The sequence below is a fragment of the Macrobrachium rosenbergii genome, chromosome 55, assembly GCF_040412425.1.
Source record: "Macrobrachium rosenbergii isolate ZJJX-2024 chromosome 55, ASM4041242v1, whole genome shotgun sequence".
NCBI lineage: Eukaryota > Metazoa > Arthropoda > Malacostraca > Decapoda > Palaemonidae > Macrobrachium > Macrobrachium rosenbergii.
This window is the reverse complement of record NC_089795.1, coordinates 49,889,550-49,916,489: the sequence shown is the minus strand read 5'-3', so window position 1 is coordinate 49,916,489 and position 26,940 is coordinate 49,889,550. Positions and strand designations below refer to the sequence as shown.

Below are 26,940 nucleotides of genomic sequence, written 5' to 3'. Positions count from 1 at the left end.
ACCAGCGACTCTGTAATCTGAATGAAACCCTGAACATCAACTCTGCAATCAAATCAAGAAATTCTGTTAAATTATCTGCCTCCTTCAGAGACTGTGAACCTGGCTGTTTCAAGCAACGCTCACGACGATATGGTTGAAACTCGAGCACTTGGATCCCAGATTTCACCCTAAGAGTAAAAGTACCTCTAAGTCACATACGATTAAGTAGATTGCATCGCCTTAAGTAGAAATGAGATAGCCTCTTGCACTTCCTGTCAACATTTTGTTCATTTTGTCATAAACTGATAATTTTGTCGGCAAAAGAACTGACCTGATTTGTTGGTTACTTCTATGAATCACTTTGTCATCTGCAAACTTAACTTGCGCTTTAAGATTATATACTTGTCAGTTTCTTTATATTTTTCATGTATTACGTTACCTCAAATGTAGATTTTGAATACAGTCAAAATCGCTGATCATGAAAGATAATCAATTGAAATCTAATTTATACATCAAATACCATATTTTTTTTTTTTTCTTACGAATTAGAACCGAATACCTTATTTTTCAAAATGAATAAGAACTGATTTTTCACATTTCTCAGTTTATTTATGTATTTATTTATTTATTTAATCTCAGAGACTGTCTTCCTAAATTCCTGAAATGTAAGAGAGGATCTCATGACTCAGGAGATAAAATGTGGTAAAAAAAAATTAATGTGGTTCCGTCAAGTTCATTAATACAACATTTGCATATCCAGTTTCATTACAGAGAAGTTATATATATATATATATATATATATATGTGTGTGTGTGTGTGTGCGTGTGTGTGTACTTTCTAGGGCTAAAATTTAGCTTTTTTTTTAATCCATGACCTAAAATGCTAAAAAATGATGACTGTTAAATTAGGAATTTTTGAAGAATACAAATAGTTCAATAGTATAAACGAAAGAAAATTGTATTGATAATAATACTAATTACAAATAAGAAGGATGATAATAAAAAATTAATTTTGGAAGGTACCACTAGAGTAAAACAAAGGGGTCCAGTATTCTTTCCGAAAACGATCGGGAATCTTGAGCAGTTCAAGAGAAAAAATAAAATAACTAAATTACGAATATGAAAAAAAACGAGACGGGAATGAGGTAAATAATAATTCCTTATACTCTCGATACGGAAAGGATACGAAAAATCATTCATAACTTATTTTTTTACAACTTTTACTCATTGTTTTTACACATTTCGAGATACTCTCTCTCTCTCTCTCCTTTCCTTGCTTATTGAAATCCGACGAAGACAAATGACGATCGCAAATGACCGGGAGACAAATGACGATAGCAAACGGCCCTTAAGACAAATGACGATCGCTTATGTCTGGAGGAAGAGGGATGTGGGTAGACGACTGGCTTTTTAGGGAAGGGGGGGAGGAGGAAAAAAAAGGAATGCTTTATCCAAACGGAATCCTTTCGATCTTCCTAGCGAAGCTCTCAAGGAATCGTGGAGAGTTAGTCGAATGTCGTTGCTGCTGCTGTTAAGTGTTTTAGTTCTTTGTAAAGTATATATCACTTAAATGAAGGTTTCCGTCAGAATGTCCTTAAAGTTCTTCTTCTGCTACTCACTTGGACGACTCCTGAGCTCCAAAGTGCCTCGGTTTCTTTTCAGAACATTTTTTTAGAGCTTAGGTCTAAAACGACAGGCTTACTTCTGCTGGCTCGCGTTACTCGCGGTGGTAAAATTCTTCATTTTACGGTGTCCTTTTAGAAAATATAGTTTAGGTATTTTAGAATAGAAGGAATAATTGGTTAATGGTGGGTGTTGTGTTTGTGATTAAAGATTGCATTTACTTATCAGTTTATTATTCTGACGAAAGTTATCATGAAACCGTCCTATTTATATTAAAGTATTATCAAGTTTCTTTCCATGAAGGACGCCTTAGAGTCAGAGCTGGGGTGATTCATTACTCTGTTGATTGCTTATATTTCAAGAAACGAGGCTCAATAAGACTTCCAATTAGAAAGAAAGGATTTTTTTCCTCTCCAAGCTGACGATGAAAAGATGGGCAAAATTACTAATTTGCCGAGTCTCTACATGATATAAAGTTTCCAATCTCTGCAAAGTACTGAAACAAAGAAAGATTAATTGCATATATACTTATGCCTGGCTGGCTTGAAATTCTATAGGTTTTATCTCAACATTGTTAGAAGTAAACTGCCCTAAGGGATGTAGTGTCACAGCGAACTGGAAAACCTTCGTTCGAACAGCAACGGAACAAAAGCGCAACAAGAAGAAGAGGGCGGGGGTGGGGGAAAGGAGGAGGAGAAGAAGAAGAAGACGGGGAGAAGGAAAACACAAACACAGGAAACCGGTTGGAAATCTGGCATCAGTGTTTTATCTGGGCTAATCTACCGTAGCTTCAGTGCGGATCAACGTAAGTATCAAAACACTTGGAGACAAAGGAAAGAGAGAAACATAATCATGGCGTCAGCGCAACGCAGACGATGGAGACTGTACTGAATGATCAACAACAACCTTAAGTCACTAAGAGTCTGGCGTAACAAACTCGTACAATACATCAACAGATAACGTCACATACAACTCGCCGAGCATAAGAAAATATTCAACACTTATCGTGAAGCTACTAAACTGGATTCTCACCACCCGGGTGTTCCATCATAACAACGCTACGATATATATGGCTTTTACTTCTCATACAAAAGAGAGAGAGAGTGAAAGAGTGAGATTTACACTGCTAATTTACCACTATCAATCACCAATCTCCTCTGACAGTCATCGCTAATTCTTGGGTCTGCGCAGACGGACAGTTATAATTCTGACGACACAGATTTCTTGAGCTCATAGGCTACGACGCCTGTCACTAGATCGTCAAGTCGTCCAGTTTCCTGGGTTCATAAATTCAGAATATTTACCGTTTTTGAGCTTCCAGACTCGTCCACCGTGAACTGATTGATATCTGATGATGGTCATATGAAGGAAATAAATTCGTTAATGCGGGGTTTGCCTACTAGAATCGAATTTGTCCCCTCTACACCTACACTTCTTGGTCTGTTTAGACCGTGTAAACGACGCTTCAGAACTGACTGGAATATGTAAAGAAGTTTGAGGAAACTGAACGTCAATGAGCAGATATGTTTAATCCAAGGGACGATTATCCTCGAAGTCTTTTTGGTCATTTCAGACGAGAACGAAAATCAACAAACCTCTTCCTGCACCAACACAGTTTTTTACCTTATTACATCACATCATTTAACAATATGATTGTTATTTACAGACGAAGGTTTAATACGTGAGACGCAGTCTCACAATAATTACGTTAGGTTTTGTGATCTAGTTACTAACAGTAGTCACAGAACAAAAGCCTTATTTATACGCGTATACACTAAATTTAAAGAACAGACAACAATATTTATCAGAACCCAGTTTAACAAAGTCATTTTTTTAAAGAAATGAAATGTTTTACAACTCTTAAACTAAATCCAGTTTCAACAGTCGTCATCCGTTTCAGATCTGATGGTGTGCAGGTGCACATCTGAGTTTGCAAAGGTGCACATCTGAATTTGCACAGGTGCACATCTGAGTTTGCCCACCTGAGTTTGCATAGTTGCACACCTGAGTTTGCACAGGTGCACATCTGAGTTTGCACAGGTGCACATCTGAGTTTGCACAGTTGCACATCTGAGTTTGCACAGTTGCACATCTGAGTTTGCACAGGTGCACATCTGAATTCGCACAGGTGCACACGTGAATTCTCACAGGTACACACCTGTTGATGTACAGATGCACACCGCCGTCGATGCACAGTTCTTAGCAGAGTAAAACAGGACACAGAGAATGTTCACCATCCTCTGCGGTAACATTATTAACAAGGACAAGTAACAATAATAAAAACTTACAATTAACATCATCAATGACCTCAAATGTACAAGTTATACATACCTTGTACGTGTATTTATTCCAGTACAATGTATATTTCAAAAATAATAATACTAATGATAATAATAATAATAAGAGACAGAAAACAAAAAATGAGCAGTCAGTCATTTATATTATTCACTCTCCTGAGGCACCTGTTAGGCACCTAGTCACCTGTCAGGCACCTGGAGGCACCTGTTAGGCACCTAGTCACCTGTCAGGCACCTGGAGGCACCTGTCGATCTCTTTCAAGCCTCTCTCAGGCGTAATGGTAGGCGTAAGCCTCCTCGTCTGAAATGGGTGTTTCCTCAAGCTGACATTCTTCCCCATCCTGTAAAGAATCACATTAGGCAGTCCATAACAAACCATGATTTATAGAAAATGGCCATTCCTCATTTTGGCATAGTCCACTCATTATTCATCTCTACAGAAACGTTTCAATAGTGTATCATATTATCTCTCAGCGCAGTGTTTTGCTAGTGATTAGTGTATCAAACCACTTCACAGCATTAGTTCACTGTGTGGCTGGAGAAGAAGCGGGTTGGGGTTGACTTCTCGTTTGACAGGGGTGGGGGTCGTTGGGAGGGGCGGGCTTGGCGAAGCTTTTGGTCCAAAGGGGTGCTCGCATTCGGTGTCTGGAGGCCTTGGCGAGGTATTCCAAAAACTCTTTTTTGGAAGGGGGCGTGCGGGGGGTCAGGGGAGAAGTTCAAATCCACTCCAGCCACTCCACTTCTTGTTTTTATTTGATTAAGACTCATGGACGAGATATCAGTCCATGATGGATGGATGACGTTTGGTTGGGATATATATACTGTGTGTATATATATGTCACAGCAAACGCAAGAATATATGACAGTCAATGAAAGCTATTGGGAGTTAACAAAAAAAGTGTCCTCTCAGTTCCACTTTTCCAGGAGGTTCCAGTCTATAGGGGGTCACCGTGATTAAGGAAACAAAAAAAAATACAGCTTGAAGTGTTGATGTAGTTGTTGCTGTTGTTGAGGTCCTATGAGTGGGAGGATACAGTAATACAGTAGTTCAGTACACTTGGTTGCCACTCACAGGACTGAGAAGAGGAGAACTTTGGTTTAATGGTGGAGGTTGAGGAGGAAGAGGGAGGAGGGGTAGGAGGGGGAGGAGGGTTGGAGGAATCACACTCTTGCTGTTGCTTCTGAGGGAATGAGGGTCATTTCTTTACCTCCTTCGATAGGAAGTGCAGGACGTAGTGAAGGACTAAGTCGTAGCAATATTTGTATTCCGTCTGCAAAAAAAAAATAAATAAATAAATAAACAGACCAATGTCTCACCTCATTATCTGCGGGATAAAACCTATCTCCTATCAGGAACACCTCATCAACAAATATCTTAAAATAATGTTTTAAAGAGAAGTTAAAGTATAATCCTTCATTGAAAAAGGAAACAGTGTTATTCACTTGTTGATAGAATCTGGAATTAATATTTTTCATTTTCATGATCATTATATATCATTCAAACCAAATGTTACATGACTGATGATAAAAGAAACATTCACTAGTATAAATTAGTAACAAAGTGTAATCATCTCGATCTTTAGGTTATTCTTTTATGAAAAACATTTTTAAGAGCCACAGAGAGAGATAAAATACCCACTGACATTTGAAGGGAAAGTTCTTGTGTTGAATACCAGCTGAAATGTCAAAAGCTAATTCTTGATTAGGTCTTGTGTTATTGTATGTGTATGAATAGGTTCTTGTAGTATATTGTATTAGATATACATAGTAACACTACACCTGAATTTATGAAAGAAACCAGATTCTAGATAAATACTTTGGGATAGAAGGCAATGAGTAAAAGTTTCCTGCCTATGAAAGATCTGTGTTCCCTTCACCAATAAATGTTCCATCTGACCTAGCAACAGGGTTGGGGGCGGGGTGCGATCCAGCCCAATTCATTGCCGGTCCCAGCCAAGATAAATAGAGAGGTTTGGGTTTTGGGGTGTGGAAAGACATCTGTCCGTAAAACATCTGCCAGAGCCATTAATGAAATGATCCGTTCATGATAGAAACAGCTGGAGTAGCCTCATTCAAATCAGCGGCCCCGACAAGGGATTAAGCTGAGAGTAACGATAAGGTAGATTTCGTCTTTTAAGTCTTAATGTAAATTACCTTCCGGCAGGCAGGTGAAGGTGTCATCAATTATGCTGTGAAAGACTTAGAGCCGATTAGGATAAGAATTAGGATATGTACGAGAGAAAATTCAGAAAGAAACTGAGGGAGTTTGTTGAAGAATGGAGTTAAAACTTGAAAATGTTATCATTGTTTATATATATATATATATATATATATATATATATATATATATATATATATATATATATATATATATATATATATACTGTATATATATAATATATATATATATGTGTGTACTTTTATATGTATATTACAGAGAAAGAGAGAGAGAGAGAGGAAGGTTGGTTTTATGTCCATATCTTAACATTCCCACACAAACAGCAATCTGAAACAAATTTCAACATGATTTTTATTACTTAAATTCAATATATTTTCCTTTTACCCTTTTGCCAAGAACACTTGGCAGGATTTTGATACTTTAAAAGTCATTTATTTAAATGTCGTTTAAGAATGAACATTTATTTAAACATATATTATATTAATTCTTATTAATTCCAATTTTCCTCGTATTTGCTTCTCTCTTCCAGTGTAGCCAACTGGAATACATTAAGCCTCTACAAATCTTTCGTTAGCTGTGGTCTGTGTCAGTTTAGGAATTGTTTTTATGCTCTTCATTTTAACTTCTAATTTTATCTCTTTTAGGAAAAAAACAATAAACTCACCATATCATTCGTCAGCTGTGGTCTGTGTCTCCTGACTGTCTTCACAGCCTGGAAAACATCCACCTCGCCGTGCTGGATCACTTGCTCAATGCAGGCGTTGGCTGCACAGTACACACCCGCTCTGCTCATGCCGTCTCTGAAAGGATTTGAATGGTAAGCCCTAGTCCACAAGCTTATACTTGGCCTATTTTCCTCCCCTTCAACACTTTCCACTTTATTTTTTATGTTTCTAAAAAGGGTTTGAATTATCTTTAGTGCTCTGGTTGGGCCTAGTCCGGCGGCAAGGGCTCTTGCTGGTGTAATGTTTGGTTAGGATTGATCCAAAGACTTGCTTCTGGCTTGTTATATTATATATATATATATATATATATATATATATATATATATATATATATATATATATATATATATATATATATATATATATATATATATATATATACATACATATACATACATATATGTATGTCTATATAGGTATGGATGTATATGCATATATATAAATATATATATATAATGTATGTATGTGTATTTGTTTCTTTATTTAATTAACTATCTTGTTGCTGGGGTTGGATGGGATAGTTGTTTAGATGGGACAGTTGTTTAATTAACATATACAGCTAGCCAGCGGAGTGGTACAGTCTTACGAGAATGTGACAGCCTAAACTGCGCCAGAGATTCTTGGAATGTACATATTTACGATCTAAGATGTTATTTTTCTCAGGCTCTACTGAGGAATACCTGGAAAACCTTTCCTTCTGAAGGGAGTTCTCTAATTTACATCAAGGACTTTAAAAAGATTGCTGTATTGTAACTACTTACGGACTGACTACAACAACTGGACCGTAGCCCGTTCGCTGCCTCCATCTCTCTACCATATTCATGAGCTCAACGAGCGCGTTGGTAGAAGTAGGTACTCTGTGGCCCTGAGGCCAGCACATGAGTTGGAAGAGTTGGCAGTTCTTGGGTTCTGCCTTGATACCTGCCATTAGTTCCGTTAGGGACACGATCTGGAAAGGTTAGATTATATTAGGCCTTCTTGCTGACAGGAGGACATAGGTCTTGACTCCTTATAAATACGGAGATCTTCTGTTGCACTCTGTTATTACGAAAAGCAAGGGTAACGATAACTTTGGTCCTTTGAGTACAGCACAGCACGAGAGATACATGAAAGTCAAGAGGAATTTCGTATTTTTTTTGTGAAATTTGACATCAGAAGACAACGTACAGTAAAGAGGAGGTATCTCACGATGTTTTTGCCAGAGTCACAGAAAAGATCCCACAGTCACACAAGCAGCACGAGATGGTTAAGCTTGGAATACCAAGGGAGCAGTGGTATCATTAAATGTCCCTCTCCCTTTTCTCCTCCTCCCCTCTCTCATCATCCTTCATTTGGGGTCGACTGGTTGGAATTTAATGATACCATCTTTCCTTCGTATTTCATATTTAAATCAGAAAAAAAACAGCATACAGAAGAGAAAATAGTCCAAACTCAGTAAAAGCATTTACAAGAGCAGGTCCCTGAATGCTTCCTAAACCAGCTCACCCAAGTTACTACTTGGTGCCAGTACTTCAAGGATAGATTGAAGTGAATATTCCCTAGTTTAGACATTTACTGAAAACGGAAAAATCATTAAATGAGGCCATGGCTGTATTTCATATAAGCTTAAATTGCTATTTCGGTATGTGGTCGATTCTCCTGTTTTGGAATACTTCTCTGATATGCCTTCCAACTTTGAACTTTCCAAAGGCAGAACCAAAAATTTCACTTCATTTTTGTTATTCTATAAGGGATAGATGGCCTCAACTATTACGTACTGTGAAAAGAGGTCAAATTTATCACTATCTTTAAGAGCTTTAAATTTTATTTCCATAAGCTCAGTCAATGTTTTACTGAGGAGAACCATTTCTTTTCTGATGTTCAAAGATGATTAAAGTAATACAATACTCGTCTGACATGAACTTAATTGTTATGACACTCAGTACTAGAATTCTAAGCAGCAGTTTAATGATTATGTGTGACTATATTAATGATACGTAACTGTCTAACAATGTACAGTGAATACTTGGATATGTTTAGACTTTACTTGCAAGACTTTATCGTTGAACTCCAAGAGGAACAAGATCCCTGTCACTAGAGGCTGTTTACCACCACTTTCCTTGCATTTTTCTTAAACAGACACTTCAAAGATAACCAGAATGATTACGTTTCTTGTAATTAAGCTTTGAATTAGGAATGTCAGAGTTCTTTAAAATCAACATCAAGTGAGAGTGAATTTAAATCATGAGCCTTATTTGGTTTCTGACGAAATCACAATGAGAATAATGGTAACACATTAAAACAACGGTTGTTGGACTCCCTTCCCTTGTTGAGTCAGAGGGCTCCCTGATGCGCTACCAACAGGATATGTCGTCACGTCGCCAAGCACATTTAGACTTCCTCGGCAATTTCTTACAACGTCCAGTACAGTAGCAAGCATTAATTCAAGACATTCAACATGTAATTTAAACCTCATTCTTGCCCTAAGCCGCTGAAATGTGCCCTGGTCAACGCCACAAATAGTCCCTTCAACACACAACAGGGCTCCCTCTCGCTCAGGGTAGAAGAATTGTGAACCCTAAAACCGATGTTCCATAATCTGAGCCCAAAAATAATAGTAATAATAATAATAATAATAACGATAATAATAATAAACAAAGAACTGAAAGTGGAATGCCACCATAGACAGGTTAAAAGATAAACAGTTTTGTATGAACACACAAGCTTCACACAACGACTACACTTACATTCTTATTCACCACCACCTCGTCCACAAGGTTCGCCAATCTTGACCGGTACGGCGATATGATCTGACAACATAGTCATAGAACACAGCACAAAAAAAGAAATAAACTAGATCATGCCGCTTGCCAATACAAAAAGTAAGAATCCAACAAAAAAAAATAAATAAATAAAACCAAAAAAATGAAGCATTAGTGAATTAAGGAATACAAAATACCTGTTTGGTGGCACAGGGGTTCAGTAGAGAGTCGACTGGAGTTGTAAACATTTTTGGATGTTGTAAGAAATTAACAGATTTTTTTAATAAAGAAAGCTAAGGGAGCCATAAGGATGTACAGTGCAAATGGATCATGCCATATCTGCTGTGATTAGTTTTGAGATTTACATAGTCAGCCACTTTACAGACTATTTTGAGAAAACATTTCCTGAAGATGTTCTTAAAAGAGCCTGAAATGTGGACACCTATTCCTATATGAATAGTTTACCTCATTCATATAGACCTTTCTCCACTTTCTTTGAAAGAAAAAATCTATCTTTAATATCCTATTATCATCACATCTACATTTTTTACCATATTATTTGTCTAATTCAGTGCTGGCATCACATCAATTGCCCTAGAGCAAGAGTCAAGAACTGGACACCTGAGAAACAAAATGCAGTCTGGCATAACTCTTACATTACCAAATCTTGCTTTGACATCTTTTCCCTTCCTTTTATATCCTGACAGAACATCTGGACCCCTAAGAAGTCACCATCATGTTTTGTCTTTGTAAAACCTAAACAACACAGTCGACTCTCTACCACAGGAGGAATCTTAAACTTGGGAGAAGGATCTTTAGTAACAGATCTTTAGTAACACATTTTCATTAGGAAAAATAAAAGGCGTTTTTTCAACTCTTTATCATTTGAGCTAAAGGCCACTTGTGAAGAGTATATATATGTATATTTGTATAGTTATGTCTGAACAGAATCCAAAATGAAAATCACTTTACTTTTAAAAATTCATTCGAATTATTTGTCTCGTTTGCATATCAATTTTTAATTGCCATCAAGGTTTTCCAAGACCAATAATGCTTGTTTAAAATCATTTATTTCAAAGTACACCATTACTTGTCAAAACTGAAGGCTTCAGAAACAATCGCTGAAAATGAAAAGGACAGTTTTCAAACAAGATGTACACAAAACATGAGAAATATGCCAGCACGTGTTTACTGGACCTTGTCTGGAACCGTTGTCAATCTCTCGTAGATAACCCTGGGAAAGTAAACAAGGAACTGCAGAGCAGAAACCTGAGTTCCTGAATTAGGATGAAAATTGCATAACGTTCCAAGAAGACAAGAAATAGAGGCAATTGTATGCCGCAAGATAAAAAAGAAACCTCAGAGAGGTCTTTCTCTACTTATACAAGCATCCTTTGGCCAGGTATGGGTTGCCCAAATAAGTAAGTTCTATTGCTTTATATGTAAGTGCTACTTTACTTAATGGTAGTAATTGCCAGGATCTTCGAATGTAAAATCATCCGTCAGTATCAAGATTTAAACCCTGCAAGAAGTATAAAGCAAGAATATGCACAAGGATGTGCCTAAAAGTGAAATTTCATTCACTCAGAGTACAGATACTTCAAGGAGACTTACCTTGGGCACAAATTTCCACACTAGATCCAAAGGAGCATGTTAAGCACCACACATGTAGGCCAAGCAACATCTCTTGAGGTCTGGATTGTACTTACACCAGGGGAACAAATAACTACACCTCAAGAACTGAGCTAAGGTTCTCTAAGACATCTGAAGTAAAGCAGAGTCAGTTATACACATACACGCAGACACTCACTGACATTTACCGGGATTCATACACCATACTAGGTAATAAGGCATACAGATTTTACAAATGGCCAAGTCAGTGCAGTAAAAGTAGAGTTAAAACAGTAAAACTGTCACTTCATGCATACTTTATCCTTAAATGAAGTATTTGGGTGCTCTCCTGCAGTTGCCTGGAAAAACTTCGGCTCTTGGAGACGAACTGTAGAAGTGACACTTAATGAATAGAATCATGTTTTCAGCACAACTGATGTAGCAAATATTATGAAAGGGCATATGTCCTCATAATCATCTTGCGTTATTTGTTAGAAAGGAGTAAATTTTAGGAACAACAGTAAATGGTTATGACACTTTTGCGTTGACACTCAGTACAGAAACTTATGATAATCTCTGCAAATGTTACTAGACAGCAAATACTGTAAGTGTCAGGGTAAATTGATCAAGAATTTAAGCAAAACATATTTTTTTTATTTACCGTGGTGTATTCTGAGGATGATATCACAACCACAAAGCATATTTAGGGCAAAATGCTCTAAAACTTTGCATTTTTAAAGTTAAATTTTGTAACAATTTTGCTACTCTGATACTCATAAAACTGCCATTACAAATAGTTCATATTTTTGCTACATTCAGTTAACTGCTGGAATAATGAACAATCTGCTATATAAAAATTCATGAAGATCTGAAACCAAGTATATTAATGATCAGTTGTATACCTTATTAGACAACTAACTGCAAAATATAAGAATGTGTCCTCACACATCACTATCTATGCCACGTATAAATTTGGCTTCTGTCTTCATAGGGGTTATAAATTTATTTCATGCAATTTACAGGAGCATTATTGGTTTTATTGTTAAACTGGACATTGAAAAAGCTGTGTCTTAGCTACACAAGTGGAAATGAAAGGAGTAGAAGAGAGATGAGAGGTACAATGATGAACTTCCCACCCTACCGAAAATAAGTCGTAAGATTGTAGGCTGTGTGTGGGTCGTGAAATGACCAGACATTGTTTTTAACCTTTTTTCAAGACTTTTCGGTATAACCTTTGTAAGACTTCTCCTGCACTTATAATTTGGGCAATTTACTCTCAAAAAACAGTGAATTTCTATCGTCTTCTTTAACTTGTCAGCCTTAAGCATAGAATACCTGGTATAAGATGGTAAGACCTCTTGGCTGTTGGAAATCTTGTGACCGAGTCTGAAGTTAAAAAATTCTCGATTGTGTGTTTTTTTCTGTTTACTTTCAGCTATATTGTCTTAACTTCAGCAGGGTCCTTTTTGAAATTCACTCGGCAGTGGCCTGTTAGCGAATGGACAATAGATATTCTCTAAAGTGACTAGTGATGGATATACGGAGGTAGGAGCAAACCCAAGTTAAAGGTGTACGTTCATTTTACTAATTTACCCGGCCCTTATGAAAATGACCAAATAGTAGAAGAAAATAGCAGATAATTAACATATTTTAAAAAGTTTATTATGTATCTTTCTCCAGTAAGATAAGGAATATACAGTATCTGTCAACTATATATCATTCATAAAAAAGGAAAATTTGGATGTTTAAATTGAAAGTAATACCTATCCTGCATATTGTTATGAATATTTAGAGTAAGAAAGATGATTATTTTGATGAATACCCAATTTTAATGTATAAGCATTGTTACATCGCTGAGATCCAGAGTGACGATGGTAATGATCGTCTTTCCAAGGTCTTTTTTTTTATCTTCCGGTACACAGAGCCTTCTACATAACCTTTAGATGCTTTTTTGATCGATTAGTTCACTTTCCAACACTGATCTTTTAAGATGGGTGTTGAACTTTTAGACTGCAGGAAAAAGTCTCCTACGCAGAGTTTCAAGACCTCTAGTGGTGTTCCAAAACATCTGAAGTCCAAATCTTTTTTAAAGATTTTTATGTACGTCTATGAATGTCTGTCTATGGAATTTATGTAAAAAAAAAAAAAAGCTGTTGAATTTGAATTTGAATTTGAAAATAAAATGTTATGAATGCTGCAGTCAGATTCTCTCTCGCTTAAGGTTACATAGACATTCCCTTCACCCTACCAACTCTTCTAAGAAGGCAAGGGAAAAGGATGGGTGGGAAATAACGCGAAGAGAAAGAAGCACAGAAAGAAGAAAGAAGAAGTAAGACAGCGACACGAAGCAAAAGAAATGAAGTGGAACCAGACATAAGTGTCAAGACATAAATCATCCTGGAAAACTCCGAGGGCCTCTGCAAGGTACCTATTTGTAAAAAAGGAAAACTTTCAAAGATTTTAAAAAAGGAAAGATATCACGATTCCTACAATTATTTTCCATCTAAATCTTTGCCATATACTTTTATATATACTCTTCACAACAGGTGACGACTTAGGAAGGGAGGGGAACAAACTCTCTCATTGAAATACATGAACCAGAGTCTCTGGGCTGTAGGGTTGTTGGGGGTTGGGGGTTGGGGGTTGGGGTGGGGTTGAACTCGTCTAAATACCTTCATGCAAAAAAAATGTCAATCTACATTAGACCAGTAATACTTGGTTAACTATCACATGGATCACAGAAATTCCATCCATACACAAATTATGAAAAAAAAACACAGGCAACTATAAATTAACAACCACAAGACGAATATGCCAAAAAACAATACTGTTGCACATTGAATATATATATTTTATTATTTCATTGAGAAGCTGTGTATTTTAACTAAGAAAGTCAAAACTTAGTAATAAAAAAACTTACGTTTGTGATTTAGAATATTTTAAGAGAGAGTTTTTTAATGATTTATAAAAACAAACTTTTACTTTATTGATTTAAGTTGAGTCAAACTTTTTTTTGCAAGATCATTATGTAAACACAACGCTATATTAATGACTGTAGACTATGACATTGCAACATCAGTGCACATATATATATATATATATATATATATATATATATATATACTATATATATATATAGTATATATATATATATATATATATATTATATATATATATATATATATATATATATATACATATATATATATATATATATATATATATATATATATATATATATATATATATACACAACAAAACACATGATCAGTACAACTCACGAACATTCACATCAGCTAAACTACCACATCATGTAGAAGACAATGAAAAGTGTAGTTTTCAGCATTACCAAAAAAGAAGAAAAAAAAAAGATTAAAAAAAGAAGAAACTAAAGCATCATTTCAAACCAGCCACAGTGAATGGTCGCTTCATGTACCACACTGTTACCTTCTTGCTAATCTTGAACATCCACGACCTGATATTCTGGTAGTGTTGGTGGGAGAGGTGGTCGATGGTAAACACGGGGCCGTACTTCATCGACTTCTGTTTTTCCGGCCAGAATGGTGGGTAGTTCTGTAGCAGGGAGGTAGGGCACGGGTATATTCATAAGAAGGAAGGTAGTGGGGGATATTTTTGTATAGACTAATTTTTAATTGATATTTTTCAAACAGCATAAAATTGACTTTCCAAATGATGACGGCCTTTCTGAAAGGTATCATTCGTAAACATCATGCTTCCAGACCATAAAAATAATCATTAATATTATCATCATCATATATATTCTTCATTTTAGTTAATATTTTTTCCTGAAAGGTATCATTCGTAATAGTCATGGTTCCAGACCGAAAAATAATCATTATTATAATTATCATCATCATATATATTCTAATTTTTAATCAATATTTTTCCAAACAGTACAAAAATTGACTTTCCAAATGGTGACGGCTTTTCTGAAAGGTATCATTCGTAAACGTCATGATTCCAGACCATAATATTAATCATTACATCATAAATATCATGATTATTGTAAGCAGAGCTTTCGATATACCTGCCATGGTCTCAATCTTACTTTCTGAAAAGTTAGAGTAAAATTGAATCAAGACTTCTTAACCACAAATTGAAGCATTTAAGTTACCTGTCATCTCGAAAAATAAGTTGTTCAAATAGCTCACACTCCAAAAAATTTACTACATTTCTTTACTTAAGTTTTTTGCATCACATCAGACTAAGTGGAGATTTTTACATCGCCCAGCAATGTAAAATTGAAAATCAAGCTCATTCTAACTTTCGTTTCTCATTTACAATCTAATATAAATACAACTGTCAAGATACTTTAGTTTAAATTCTGTCACTGATGCTTAGGGCTAAAAAAATGCTAGCATACTTGATATATTAATTTGTAATATATTAATATTTGTTTATTAATACATTACGTATTGATGAATGACAATGCATGATTCTTGTGTTTTTAAAAATTTTCTACCTTGCCAATGTCAAAAATGGATTATATTCTAATGATTATGATATATATATATATATATATATATATATATATATATATATATATATATATATATATATATATATATATATATATATATATATATATATATATATATATATATATATATATATATATAAGTATATATATTATATATATTTTATATACATATATATATTTAAATATAGTTATTAAAAAAACTTTAAATGCTCTTATACTTATTAACTGTCTCTTAAAAGAAATTGTCAGAAATATTAGTCTTAACAGCTAATGTAATAAAATTAATACAAAACAGGAAAGTTGAATTTCACATTTGTAAACAAAACAGACCCTTATCCTAAATAACAAATAAAACCTTAAATGTAATAAAAGCTTATGATTAAAGAATAATTTTAAAATTTTAGAATAATATTACTGCATGAAATTTGGTGTTGGATTCCAAAATTTCATTGGAGTCCAAGAGAAAATTTTTATTAGAAATTTTATGTTTTGTTCGTGCGAGAAAGTAGAACATATTACGCATCAGCGACAGAGGACTAGATAGGTTTTTAGATTTAAAAGCAACAAAACATCTACATCAGTTTCTAATTCTACCTTATACAATACCCAGATTAAAGTCAAAAGTTTTTTTCAAAGCCTCTCAAACCTTTAAGAAAAACAAGTGACTCTCAGAGGTTGGGAGAAAAAAAACACTCTCTCACCCAACAACACTCCTTAAGAAATAAGGCTTTAAAATGATTGACGGCGTGCAAAGCATAGATACATGGAATCATATTTATATATGGGCGGTTTATGTCTGTTTTTTTTTTCTGAAGCAGACGTTGTTTCGTTCCGCTGCTTCTGAACCAACAAACACTGGAATTGAGAAGTTTTTTAAGTGATTTATATTTTTCTCTTTCTTTCGCTTCATCTTCTTCTTGGCCTGGGTTAGGTCCTGCTTTGGGTCAGAGTCCAGTTTACTTAGAGAAAGAAACAGATTTATATGATTATATATAGCCTAAATATAATATATATTATATATATATATATATATATATATATATATATATATATATATATATATATATATATATATATATATTATATATATATATACTGTATATATATATATATATATATATATATATATATATATATATTTATATTTATATATATATATATATATAAATATAAATATATATATATATATTATATATTATATATATATTTGTATATATATACAGTATATATATATTATATATATATATATTATATATATATATTATATATATATATATATATATATGTATATATATTATATATATATATATATATATATATATATATATATATATATATATACAGTATATATATTTATACTATGTACGTACATACATCCAAGTCTTGTGACATTTTACATTGAAAAAATATTACACTTAAAACCTTTTGGAATTCTAATATGATAAGTACAAGTAAGATAGAAATTGAATTAATAATTTCTAAGACTCAAAAGACTCAAAAAATCAAACTTTTGAGACCAAGAAGCTGAGAACTCTGTTCATGTGTACCAGAAAATATTGACATCAATTTGTTGTAGATGTTGTAAAAGAATATAAAGAAAGACAGTCAAATAGAAGAAGATCAACTTCCCACTGGAAACTGATGAAGGTGAAAAATCACACAGGTAAAATCTATTCTATAGAAAAAATAAAACTGCTGCATTAATCCCATATAAGGCAACCATTTTGTCTTTGGAAGATGTACGGTCGTTCCAAGTCAGTTACTCCAAATTTTAATATACAACAAACACAAGTTAGTTTTCTCATGTCGTTAATTTTTGTGGCAAAACATGGGTGATGGATATGAAGCAGATGACCAAAAATAAAAAAATCATAGAAATGAACTTCTGTGTTCATTGTGATAAAGAAGTGAATTAGTGATGGAATAAGATTACTTCGAATCACCCTCTTATTTCCATGGCAAATTTCTCTGTCATTTCGGGGCAGGAGAAGAAAGAATGAAATTTCAATTGGAGTGCAAGTGATCTCAACGTCACTTGAGCGATTTGGAATTCTGGTAACCTTCCGCCAACAATTTTATAAAGGAGGATGATGAGAAGCCTTAAATGTAAACAAAACTGTGTTCCAAAGGGTTGATACTTCATTTGTCCACTTAGAAAACACAAAGTTAAAACCATGGAGGGGAAGAAAGGTCTTCAGATTTCATCCGTGCACAAAAAACTTCTGTTGCCATTCTATCTCTTACAAAGAAATGGGTCGTAAAAGTTTGTATAAAAAATTGCAGAAAAAACGACCACTTCTTAAAATGCTGTATGGAATGAGCAAAAAGGCATTGGTTGATGTCAGTGTTTTTCATGATGTCTGAGGGAACTAATTAGTCCACAGCAAGGGAGGCACATGACAACTAAATCACATAAAGTAACTCCTGAAACTGACTCAATACTTTGTGCAGACGCTTAGCTGTGGTTACAATTGGCTTCCTCAGTGGTATTCAGTCCACAAGGATTCAGGATAAATTAATAAAGGAACTTTTTCGTTTAACTTAAAGTACAAAAACGAGGAACACAGTGCAGTACGATGACGAGTGTAGAGAATCTTGCATACCGAAGAGTTGGCAGGATTACAGAGTACCACAACTGCACTACAATCGTAGTCAAAAACCAGTGACCAAAGGTCTCCGAGAGTGTGGCTTGTAGGCCACTCCGTCACAATGTACTCTCTTGGATGAGTGTAGCCCTGCAAAGAACACGCCAAATGCCTTTTTTGGGGGAGGAAGGAAACTGCTGTTCATTAAGAAGGTTTTTCCAGTTTATAAGGAGTCAGGGGAGCATTCCGTGACGCTGGATGGAGGATTCGGCCTGGTGCACGCCAGTCCAGGATCACAAGGCCAGAATATTTTATCTGTTTAACAAATGCATTTAAAGAGGCTTCAAAAGCTAATACTATATACCGATGGCTATGTATATAAATGTTTTAGTTAGGCTTTGAAGTAATCCTGTGTCTGGCTCAGCTAAGAGATTAATACCCTTGTTCTGTAAAGTATGCATTTAGAGTACATGGTTTAATAAGTAGAGTCAGCAAAGAACTGCAGTGCAAAATGGTATCTTATCTTTACAAAGAGTACTCTAGGTCTCCTTTTTGCTATATATTTTGATACTGAGTAAGCCTTCTAAGTACTTTTTTTCATAAAAAGTATACAAATCAAGGAATGCTACCCATATCAAAATATATTACAAAATTGGTAAAGTTGTTACTTGGAAATGAAAACCAGAAACCTAAACTGATACAGATAATGGGTAGTTCTTACAAAATCTCAGTAAATTTACAATCATTGGTCCCAACCAGCGCCAAAAATTGACAGCTGGTGTCTCAAAGTCTCGTAAGTTTCTCTTCCCCTTGATCAGTTTAGTTTTACTGGAATGCCATTCCTCTTCTGGTTATTGTGTCCTTAAGTGGTCCTCCGGGTATCTTACCGAGGCCTCTGTGGGCGGTGGGTTGTACAGAACGACCACTGACGTCACGTCGTGGTCGTAAACGAGAGACCAGAAGTCTGATATGGTCGATCTCAACGGCCACTCGGACACAATATACTCTCGTGGTCTCAAGTAACCCTTGGGAGGTTCCATAAAACACACACGGTGGGGTAAACAAGATGCAGGGAGCAAAAGTACGTGGTAAAATAATGGATTCAAGGGTGGTAAGGTTACATGCTACATTGTCGCGAAGGCACCTTTACGCTTCTGCAAATTCTCCCCTTCTGAGACCCTTTGCAAATTAAAACAGATTCTTTTGGAATCTTAGATCTTATTAAGATTTTTGTTTCTACCATTTGCTGCTATATAGTCTGCTTCGTATTTTAGTAAGAAAATCCTTCAAAAAATCAGCAACTTTAAAAAAAAAACTTGGTTTCTATTTTGGGAAAAGTCAAGTGTGCATAGATTATAAGTTGGCTGTACAGTGCAGTTATAATTCGTTATGTAGATCAGTAGTATTCCTTATTGCCATATAAGTTTTTGACTTTAAAACAAATGGACCAAACTGAAAGCTACTGTATTTTTTTTATTTTGCAATGATAAATAGTTGGTAAAAACTTTCATTGGATATCATATTTGAGAAGCTAAATCTGTGCCCAGAGGAACAGCGCAGGAGTTGAAAGTTTCATTCTTATCGTGCACAATTAAATCAACCTTAGGCTAAACTTCAGAAAGTATTTAGCCTTCAAGGTGCCTAATCGACAATCACTGCCCACAGTTACGGTGCATCCGCATAGCAGTAAAATATGTCATAAACATATTTTACACTTATCAGTAAAATATGTCATAAACATATTTTACACTTATCAGTAAAATATGTCATAAACATATTTTACACTTATCACATACGTATCAGAAACACGCTGAAAACAAGTCAGTAAGCATAAAAGAAGAACGAATCCTTGCAAATGTTGAATAATCCTAATGAGTAAAGGTTACATCTACCAAAACGTAACTGATTTGTATTTAACCTGTTTGTGACGAGTTTGTGATAAGTTGTCCATATGTTTATGACTCGTTTTACTGCTGTGTGGACGCATCCTTAACTGCAGATGTTCAAAGTATACATTTAACAAGCATCTGCACTTTGTGCATCTTTAAACACTGGAAACTATTAAAGGGATATCATTACCTTACCCTAGAAGTTTAATAAAACTCAAAGATTACGTTTAATCATATTTCTAGGGAAAAAGTTACTCAAATACATGCAATTTCAACTAAGGATGTGAAAGTTTAATTTGAGCAAATGAATGGGTGGTTGGTGACAAAATTAAGGAACATGATCTTCATGAAGAGGTAATCAAGTGACTAATTCCTACTATTGATAACAAACTTGTCTGAGGTAATACAGTAAAGGTTTCAAAACTGTAATTATTTCATTTGTGAGCAAATTTATGACCAGAGTTTGACTATAACATTACATGATATACTTTATATTTAGTCATGTGTATTTCAGAATTTGAAAAAGGAAGAAAGTGAAGTTATACTTACGTCTACAAAAACAGCATTGATATAATCTGTGTTGCTATTACCCTGGAACGAGGTGATATACGGACGGAAGTTATCAGCTGTAGGCAAAATAATGAGAGACGACTGACTATTACTAAGGCATTGCTAGTCTTTCTCAGTCTCTGTCACACAAACCAGGTAAACATGTAAGCAAACAGCTCCAATTACCAGAGCCTTACCAATAACAAGAATCTTATCGATATTATAGATTCGAATTGTGAATACATCTTAAAATTAAAAATTCTCTGTTTTCTTCAGGAAATTAGCTTTCAAGACTGTCAGGCAAGTTAATATATATACATATATATCAAGACTGCAAATACTATAGGTTTACTGCATATATATATATTATATATATATATATATTATATATATATATATATATATATATATATATATATATATATATAAAACAAATCATCAATAAAAAATAAATAAAAAATAACAATGATTAACTTTATGATGTATTTATCCAGCATACCCATATTTCTCACTAATTAAAAATCAGTCATAAAGTTCTGTTCTGTTTTCAGATTGAACGAAATAAGAACAGGTCTTACGAGGAACGCAGAGGACATTTCTGTTCTTGACCCTGTTGTCTGCGCGATGACCTCCTGCACAGTCTCCGATGGTGAATCTCGGGGTCATCTTGCATATTTTCTGGAAGGCAAAAGGTCGGGATTGGCAAGAATCGTAAGTAGCTGGAGGTTCATGGTTTATGATAAGGCTATATAGTTTCACTTGTCCTTATTTTCTTGTTCCTTAGAGATACCATCAACATGTGAAAACCTTCTTGTATTGTTTGTTTTCATAAGGAGTTCTTAATTCAAAGACAAGTATTCTGAACTTTATGTGCTCATTTCAGATATCATAAACTGCGCTTTTAAAATATTAACTACCAATTTATCATTTGAAAATCAGTTTAGAGAACGTTGATATTGTTATAGCTTATGATCCAGTATAGATATGGGAATTGATCATTCTTTTGTAATGTAATCATACCTAAATGAGTATACATGAATTTTGATGTAGTTCAGGAAAAAAATATCAGTGAAATAATGAAACCCAAATAGAAATACCCATAAAATTCAGCATGGAAAAAAGAAACTAAATATACTTATCTTTATCCACTTTGATCGACAGACCTTTGTAATAAAATACTGTGCATAGATACGTTCATTAGACTGACGAGGAATGTATATAATACCTGTAAAAACAGATTTAACCACTGCATAAGATATACCATTTCTCAAGACATGCAATGAATAATCCCTATGAAAGTTTGAAACTAGTATTTTAATGTTTCCATCACTAGAATTGATCTGTCGTGATCCAAGATGGCTGATTCATTGAGCAATACTTTCCATCTGTCTTTGTTATTTGATCTTGATAGTTTCTGGTTCTGAATACTGATGCCTCTTTGTTCAGAACCTTGCAGAACAGCATTATTTAATCACTTAGATCCCTGATGGTTTTACTTGAGCTTTGGGCTCTTATTCCTGGTCAGAATTGATTGACTGATTGTAAATTATTTGGCATGACAGCTACGAGTGGTCATAAAGAAAGAAATAAGCCGATTAGCTATATTCTGTATCACTGCTTTGTGTCTGTATTTATAGTTAAACAGATGTATTGATACAAGCATGCAGATCTGCAGTTTTAACCTTGATATACATATGGCTCACATTAGACTGAACTTAACCTATAGCAGACTCAGATCTGTCTACGAATAGCTGTAGCCTGACTTGTGAGACTAAAGCCTGACTGATGACAGTCTGAAGCCTGACCTATGGAAGACTGAAGCCTCACTGAAGCAGGCTGATTCATGACATGTGGAGAGGCAAACTGTAGCTTGGCCCTAACATTTTCAGAAACCTAACCTGGTGTAGATTGAAGTCTTACCTAAGACTGGAAGTAGCCTGACCTAATTTTGACTGAAGCTTGACCAGCACCTAATACCTGAATTTTGGGAAACTGAAACCTAAATGATAGCAGACTGAAGTATGGTCTGTGGAATGACAGTGCCTTAGACAATACGGAATCTATACATGAAATTTACAGGCCACCGTCAGAAGATATTTGGAAATACAGTTAGTGTAGGTTAGCTTGGCCTTACGCCAGCACGGTCCCTAACACAAAGGGGACTCAGAGGCCTGTTGTGGACATCTGGACTTCCCCAACCGGTCGAGACGATAAGCATTTTTTGGGTATCCGAATGGGAAATGATTTTCAGTGAATTTCATGGACCATTATTTTTAACAAAAAATCCTTGATTTTCATTCTGATAATCATGGAGAAGGCAAATGTGGTAATAATGAAAACATTAAGCCTAATGAATCCTTTATTATTATACATAAACTGTGTATAGAAACTCTGGCATGTAGATTTTCTTATTGTTAATGTTAATATAGTTCGAATTACATTATTCACACAATTATCTACAGTGGTAAGGAAGTGGATGAGTTTTGTTTTGACTGTATCTCTTTAGTACTACTTTTAATAACTATTATCTTCTAACTTATTTATTTAAGGCATATTTCATCTCATTCACACTTATCAAATGCAGTCATCTATAACAATACTGAACAAACAAACTCTTCAAACAAAGTAGTTATCCATCTAAAACTACTGTGAAACTAAAACTACTGTCTGCAGTAACTAGCAGCTCACTCACGCTTGTTATTGAGAACATTATGCCTGTAGTGAAATAATGGCTAATGTGCCATCTCACTACGGAACTCTATAAAAAAAACTCAGACATTTTCTAATTGTTAACATTTGTTGAATGAGTAGCTTCCTGCCTCTAATCTAATTCGTCACTTGTTAGCTAGGAGATGATAGCTCTCAATGACAGAGAAATTATTAAGATAAGTCATTTCCACATTCGAGTTCATGAGCAAAATGTTTGCGAGTTTCAGTAAGGTGAATGTTTTTCCAGATGTTCACGATGTTTTATGTTGATCTTCACAATTTTCAGAGCAGGATAGTTAAGCGAGACCTAATTCGTTAAGTTCCCAGTTTGTAAAATACAAGGTAAAATGTTTGTTATACGTTACGCATAAGAACGTGACATATTTGACTATTTCGTAAGGTAAGCCATGTCTTGTGACTGGGCACATTATGATAAAGCTGGGAATTATTTAAATGATAATATATTTTCTACGTTTCAGTACATACAGGGAACTATCTCGGCTTTTACGTTCAGCTTAACAATGCAGTGTTATCCGTTGAAAGTGTTTTTTTTTAATCAAAGGACTTTATAATTATAAACAGGTGGGTCTTTAGCATAAACAATCATACTTTTATAAACAGTTCCTTTGTTTCTCTAAGATATACTGAAGGGAAGCTACAGTTCCCAAAGTTTCCCCAAAATTCTTTGGCCCACCCCACCCCCTGAAAAAAATAGTTCCCCAAATAGTTTTATATAAACACCTTTATTGCTTCTAAATGCCTAGAACTTCCAGAAAATTAATACTGATAGCGCAAGCTCTGGCATATTCTTAGGTCATATTCATTTTCCAAATGTTCATTTTTCTTTCACGTTGAATCCACTAAAGACAGTTGGAAAATAGCCAGGAATTTACCTATATACAGAGGGTGTTTGATTACGGATTCCACATCAAGGGTTGAGAATCTGATTCTTTTACCAATGGGACTCTCTAGAAGAATCAAGAAGTAGTATGGTTCTCCTTTCATGCGAATCAGGAACTTACCATAGCAGCGAATCGAGAAAATGATCACTGATGTCTAAAAATGACCGTAATGCCAAAGACATATTTAGGCAATGGACCAATAGTACCCATTCTTGCACCAAATGGAGTAGGTCTGGGTTTTACCACAGACAGATTTAGGCAACGTTTCTTCGAATTGAAACCTAATTGCCTTTTTCACAAATGGAATAGGACTAGGTTTTCTCTTGGACAAATTTAGGCAACGAGTCAGTCTGCGAATGAAAACCTAACTGCCTTTTTTGCAAATGGGATAGGCCTAGTTTTTACCATAGACAAGTTTAGGCAACGGGTCTTTGGATGGGAACCTAATTGCCTTTTTTACAAGTTTTCCCAGTTCGTCATCTGCAGATTGACAGGGAGAGAGAGAGAGAGAGGAAGGGGGAACATTACGATGGTTGATGATGGCGGGTCTCTCCTCAAGAAAATAACTCTGTAAGGCACCTCTCTGAAACCATTCCCACTTGGAAGACGCTCGGTACGAAGGTAATATCCTCTTTTCCAAAAGTTTCCTCTGCACGTAAAGGTACGTACAATTAGGGACGCATTTGCGTGGCACGAATCGTTGTTTGTTCTAAAAGCTAACGGTTGGATGAACTAAACTCCGTTTTCTTCATTAGCTCAGTAGTGATTCAAGTTTTAGTCTAGAGAATCTTGAATCTTTCCTAGCTTATAAGGAACTACATTTGAAATGTCACTGTCTAGATAAATACTTGGACTCCACAATGTGTTCTAAGTTCTTGCTTTTATGGATAGTCTCTTTTTTTTCCTCCACACTCGAGGAAACAGAAGAATATCTTATATCTCTGGTTTTGGTCAAGAAATCTGTCTTAAAAGTGACATTTCCTCTGGTTGTCGATTTATTGAAAGTAACATTCGATGCAGATAAGTTTCTCGGAGAGAGTAATTTTTTCCTTGCTTTTGAAGAGCCGGTGAAAAAGATTGTTTTATTTATTTGGTTTTCATACGTAAGGACAAATCCTTTCCACGAAATCGTAGGATATTAGATAGATGTACATGTTGGAAAATGACACAAGAACGCAACTTCACGTAGGATTGGAAAGAAGGAAAATGCTTTCCTAGGATCCTGCTGTATATATATATATATATATATATATATATATATATATATATACACATAGAAACCTCATATATATAATATATATATATACACATAAAACCTCACAACAGAAGGTAAACAGTACTGTTATTACTTCGCCATACTTGTTCGTTCCTTTCTGATAGCTTGCAAGAAAAGAAGACATTAAAAAAAGCGTTAATGTATATAATATTCACTACAAAGATATTCTACTTTAACTGGTTTTAATCAAGTGAAATTGAAACACAAGTATTCCTAATTCTCACACATTCTTTATTGGATGAGTTATGAAATATATTCTTTGTTAAATAGGTACATATATGCAGGTACTATATTTGCATGCATACAGTCATACTTCGTACATCAGAAAGAAATAATATATTTTGCAGAATCTGTACTGCTTGCATTCTAAATGCCATAAAATATGAATTATTGAAGACAGCATATTTTTGGTATTTCACAAATCATGGAAAGTTGATATATATATATATATATATATATATATATAAAGATAAAAGGCCCATAAAAGACTATTTTGCCTTTGCAGTATATATATATATATATATATATATATATATATACTCTTATATATGTATATATATGTGTGTGTGTGTGTTTGTATGTATTTATGTATCTGTGTGTGTTCTTAGGAAATTGAACCTGTAATATTATCAACGCTACATCGACAGTTGCTCAGTTTCTAGCAAGAAAAAAAAATGTTAATGACGACTGGTAAGCGTTTATGTGTGCACAAATGTACAGAGGCTTTTGTCCTGTTCTCGTATTATTATTATTATTATTATTATTATTATTATTATGTGTGTGTATTATTATTATTATTCAGAGACAGAAAAGTTAAGTATATCTTAGTTTAACAGACCACTGAGCTGATTAACAGCTCTCCAGGGCTAGCCCGAAGGATTAGATTTATTTTTACGTGGCTAAGAACCAGTTGGTTACCTAGCAACGGGACCTACAGCTTATTGTGGAATCCGAACCACATTATAGCGAGAAATGAATTTCTAAGCAGGTTACATGGATGCCAGATAAAATACAGCGGAAATGAGAATGTTTGATTTTCTTAATTGAATGGATCTTATTGAATCTAATTAATATTTAGACCTCTTAATTATTTGGTTTTGACTCTGATTTGAACACGAATTGAATCAGTATGGCTTTGCATGATTTAGTTTTGTAAATATAATTTAACTTTTTTTCGATATATTTTACTCTTTTTTTTCTAACGGTATATGAGGGTATGGTGTATAATATTTTTCTGAACCCATTAACAATTAGGCTCTGAAGTTTATTTTGGTAGAATGTATGAATGATATTCATTATTAAACGTTTTCTCTCGTAATGTACATTGAGAAAATGTGAACTCTGTAACAGTAGCGTTGTAGAATTAATGTTTTTC

The 26,940-nt window shown here is 34.6% G+C and overlaps 1 protein-coding gene and 1 long non-coding RNA gene across 7 annotated transcripts in view; one reads left to right on the top strand and one right to left on the bottom strand.

The window, feature by feature from the left end:
• Positions 1-26,940, top strand: part of LOC136835220 (uncharacterized) — a 179,888-nt gene that overhangs the window by 4,511 nt on the left and 148,437 nt on the right. The window contains exons 2-3 of the long non-coding RNA XR_010852055.1: positions 6,722-6,894; positions 21,230-21,389. This is a non-coding gene — a long non-coding RNA (uncharacterized lncRNA). The remainder of the gene's footprint in view (positions 1-6,721; positions 6,895-21,229; positions 21,390-26,940) is intronic.
• Ptp36E (protein tyrosine phosphatase 36E) overlaps positions 891-26,940 on the bottom strand; it is a 178,726-nt gene continuing 152,676 nt past the window's right edge. For 2 of the 6 annotated variants that reach the window (XM_067098468.1, XM_067098470.1), the window contains 9 exons: positions 21,257-21,356; positions 20,679-20,755; positions 19,128-19,265; positions 14,602-14,727; positions 9,529-9,591; positions 7,564-7,751; positions 6,742-6,877; positions 5,107-5,169; positions 4,023-4,239 (listed from right to left, as the gene is read on the bottom strand). In XM_067098468.1, coding sequence (XP_066954569.1) covers positions 4,168-4,239; positions 5,107-5,169; positions 6,742-6,877; positions 7,564-7,751; positions 9,529-9,591; positions 14,602-14,727; positions 19,128-19,265; positions 20,679-20,755; positions 21,257-21,356 — 963 coding nt within the window. In that variant the 3' untranslated portion in view covers positions 4,023-4,167. Of the gene's footprint in view, positions 4,240-4,777; positions 5,170-6,741; positions 6,878-7,563; positions 7,752-9,528; positions 9,592-14,601; positions 14,728-18,258; positions 18,391-19,127; positions 19,266-20,678; positions 20,756-21,256; positions 21,357-26,940 lie in introns of those variants that run through there. The other 4 variants (XM_067098469.1, XM_067098472.1, XM_067098471.1 and 1 more) reach the window with 4 other exon arrangements.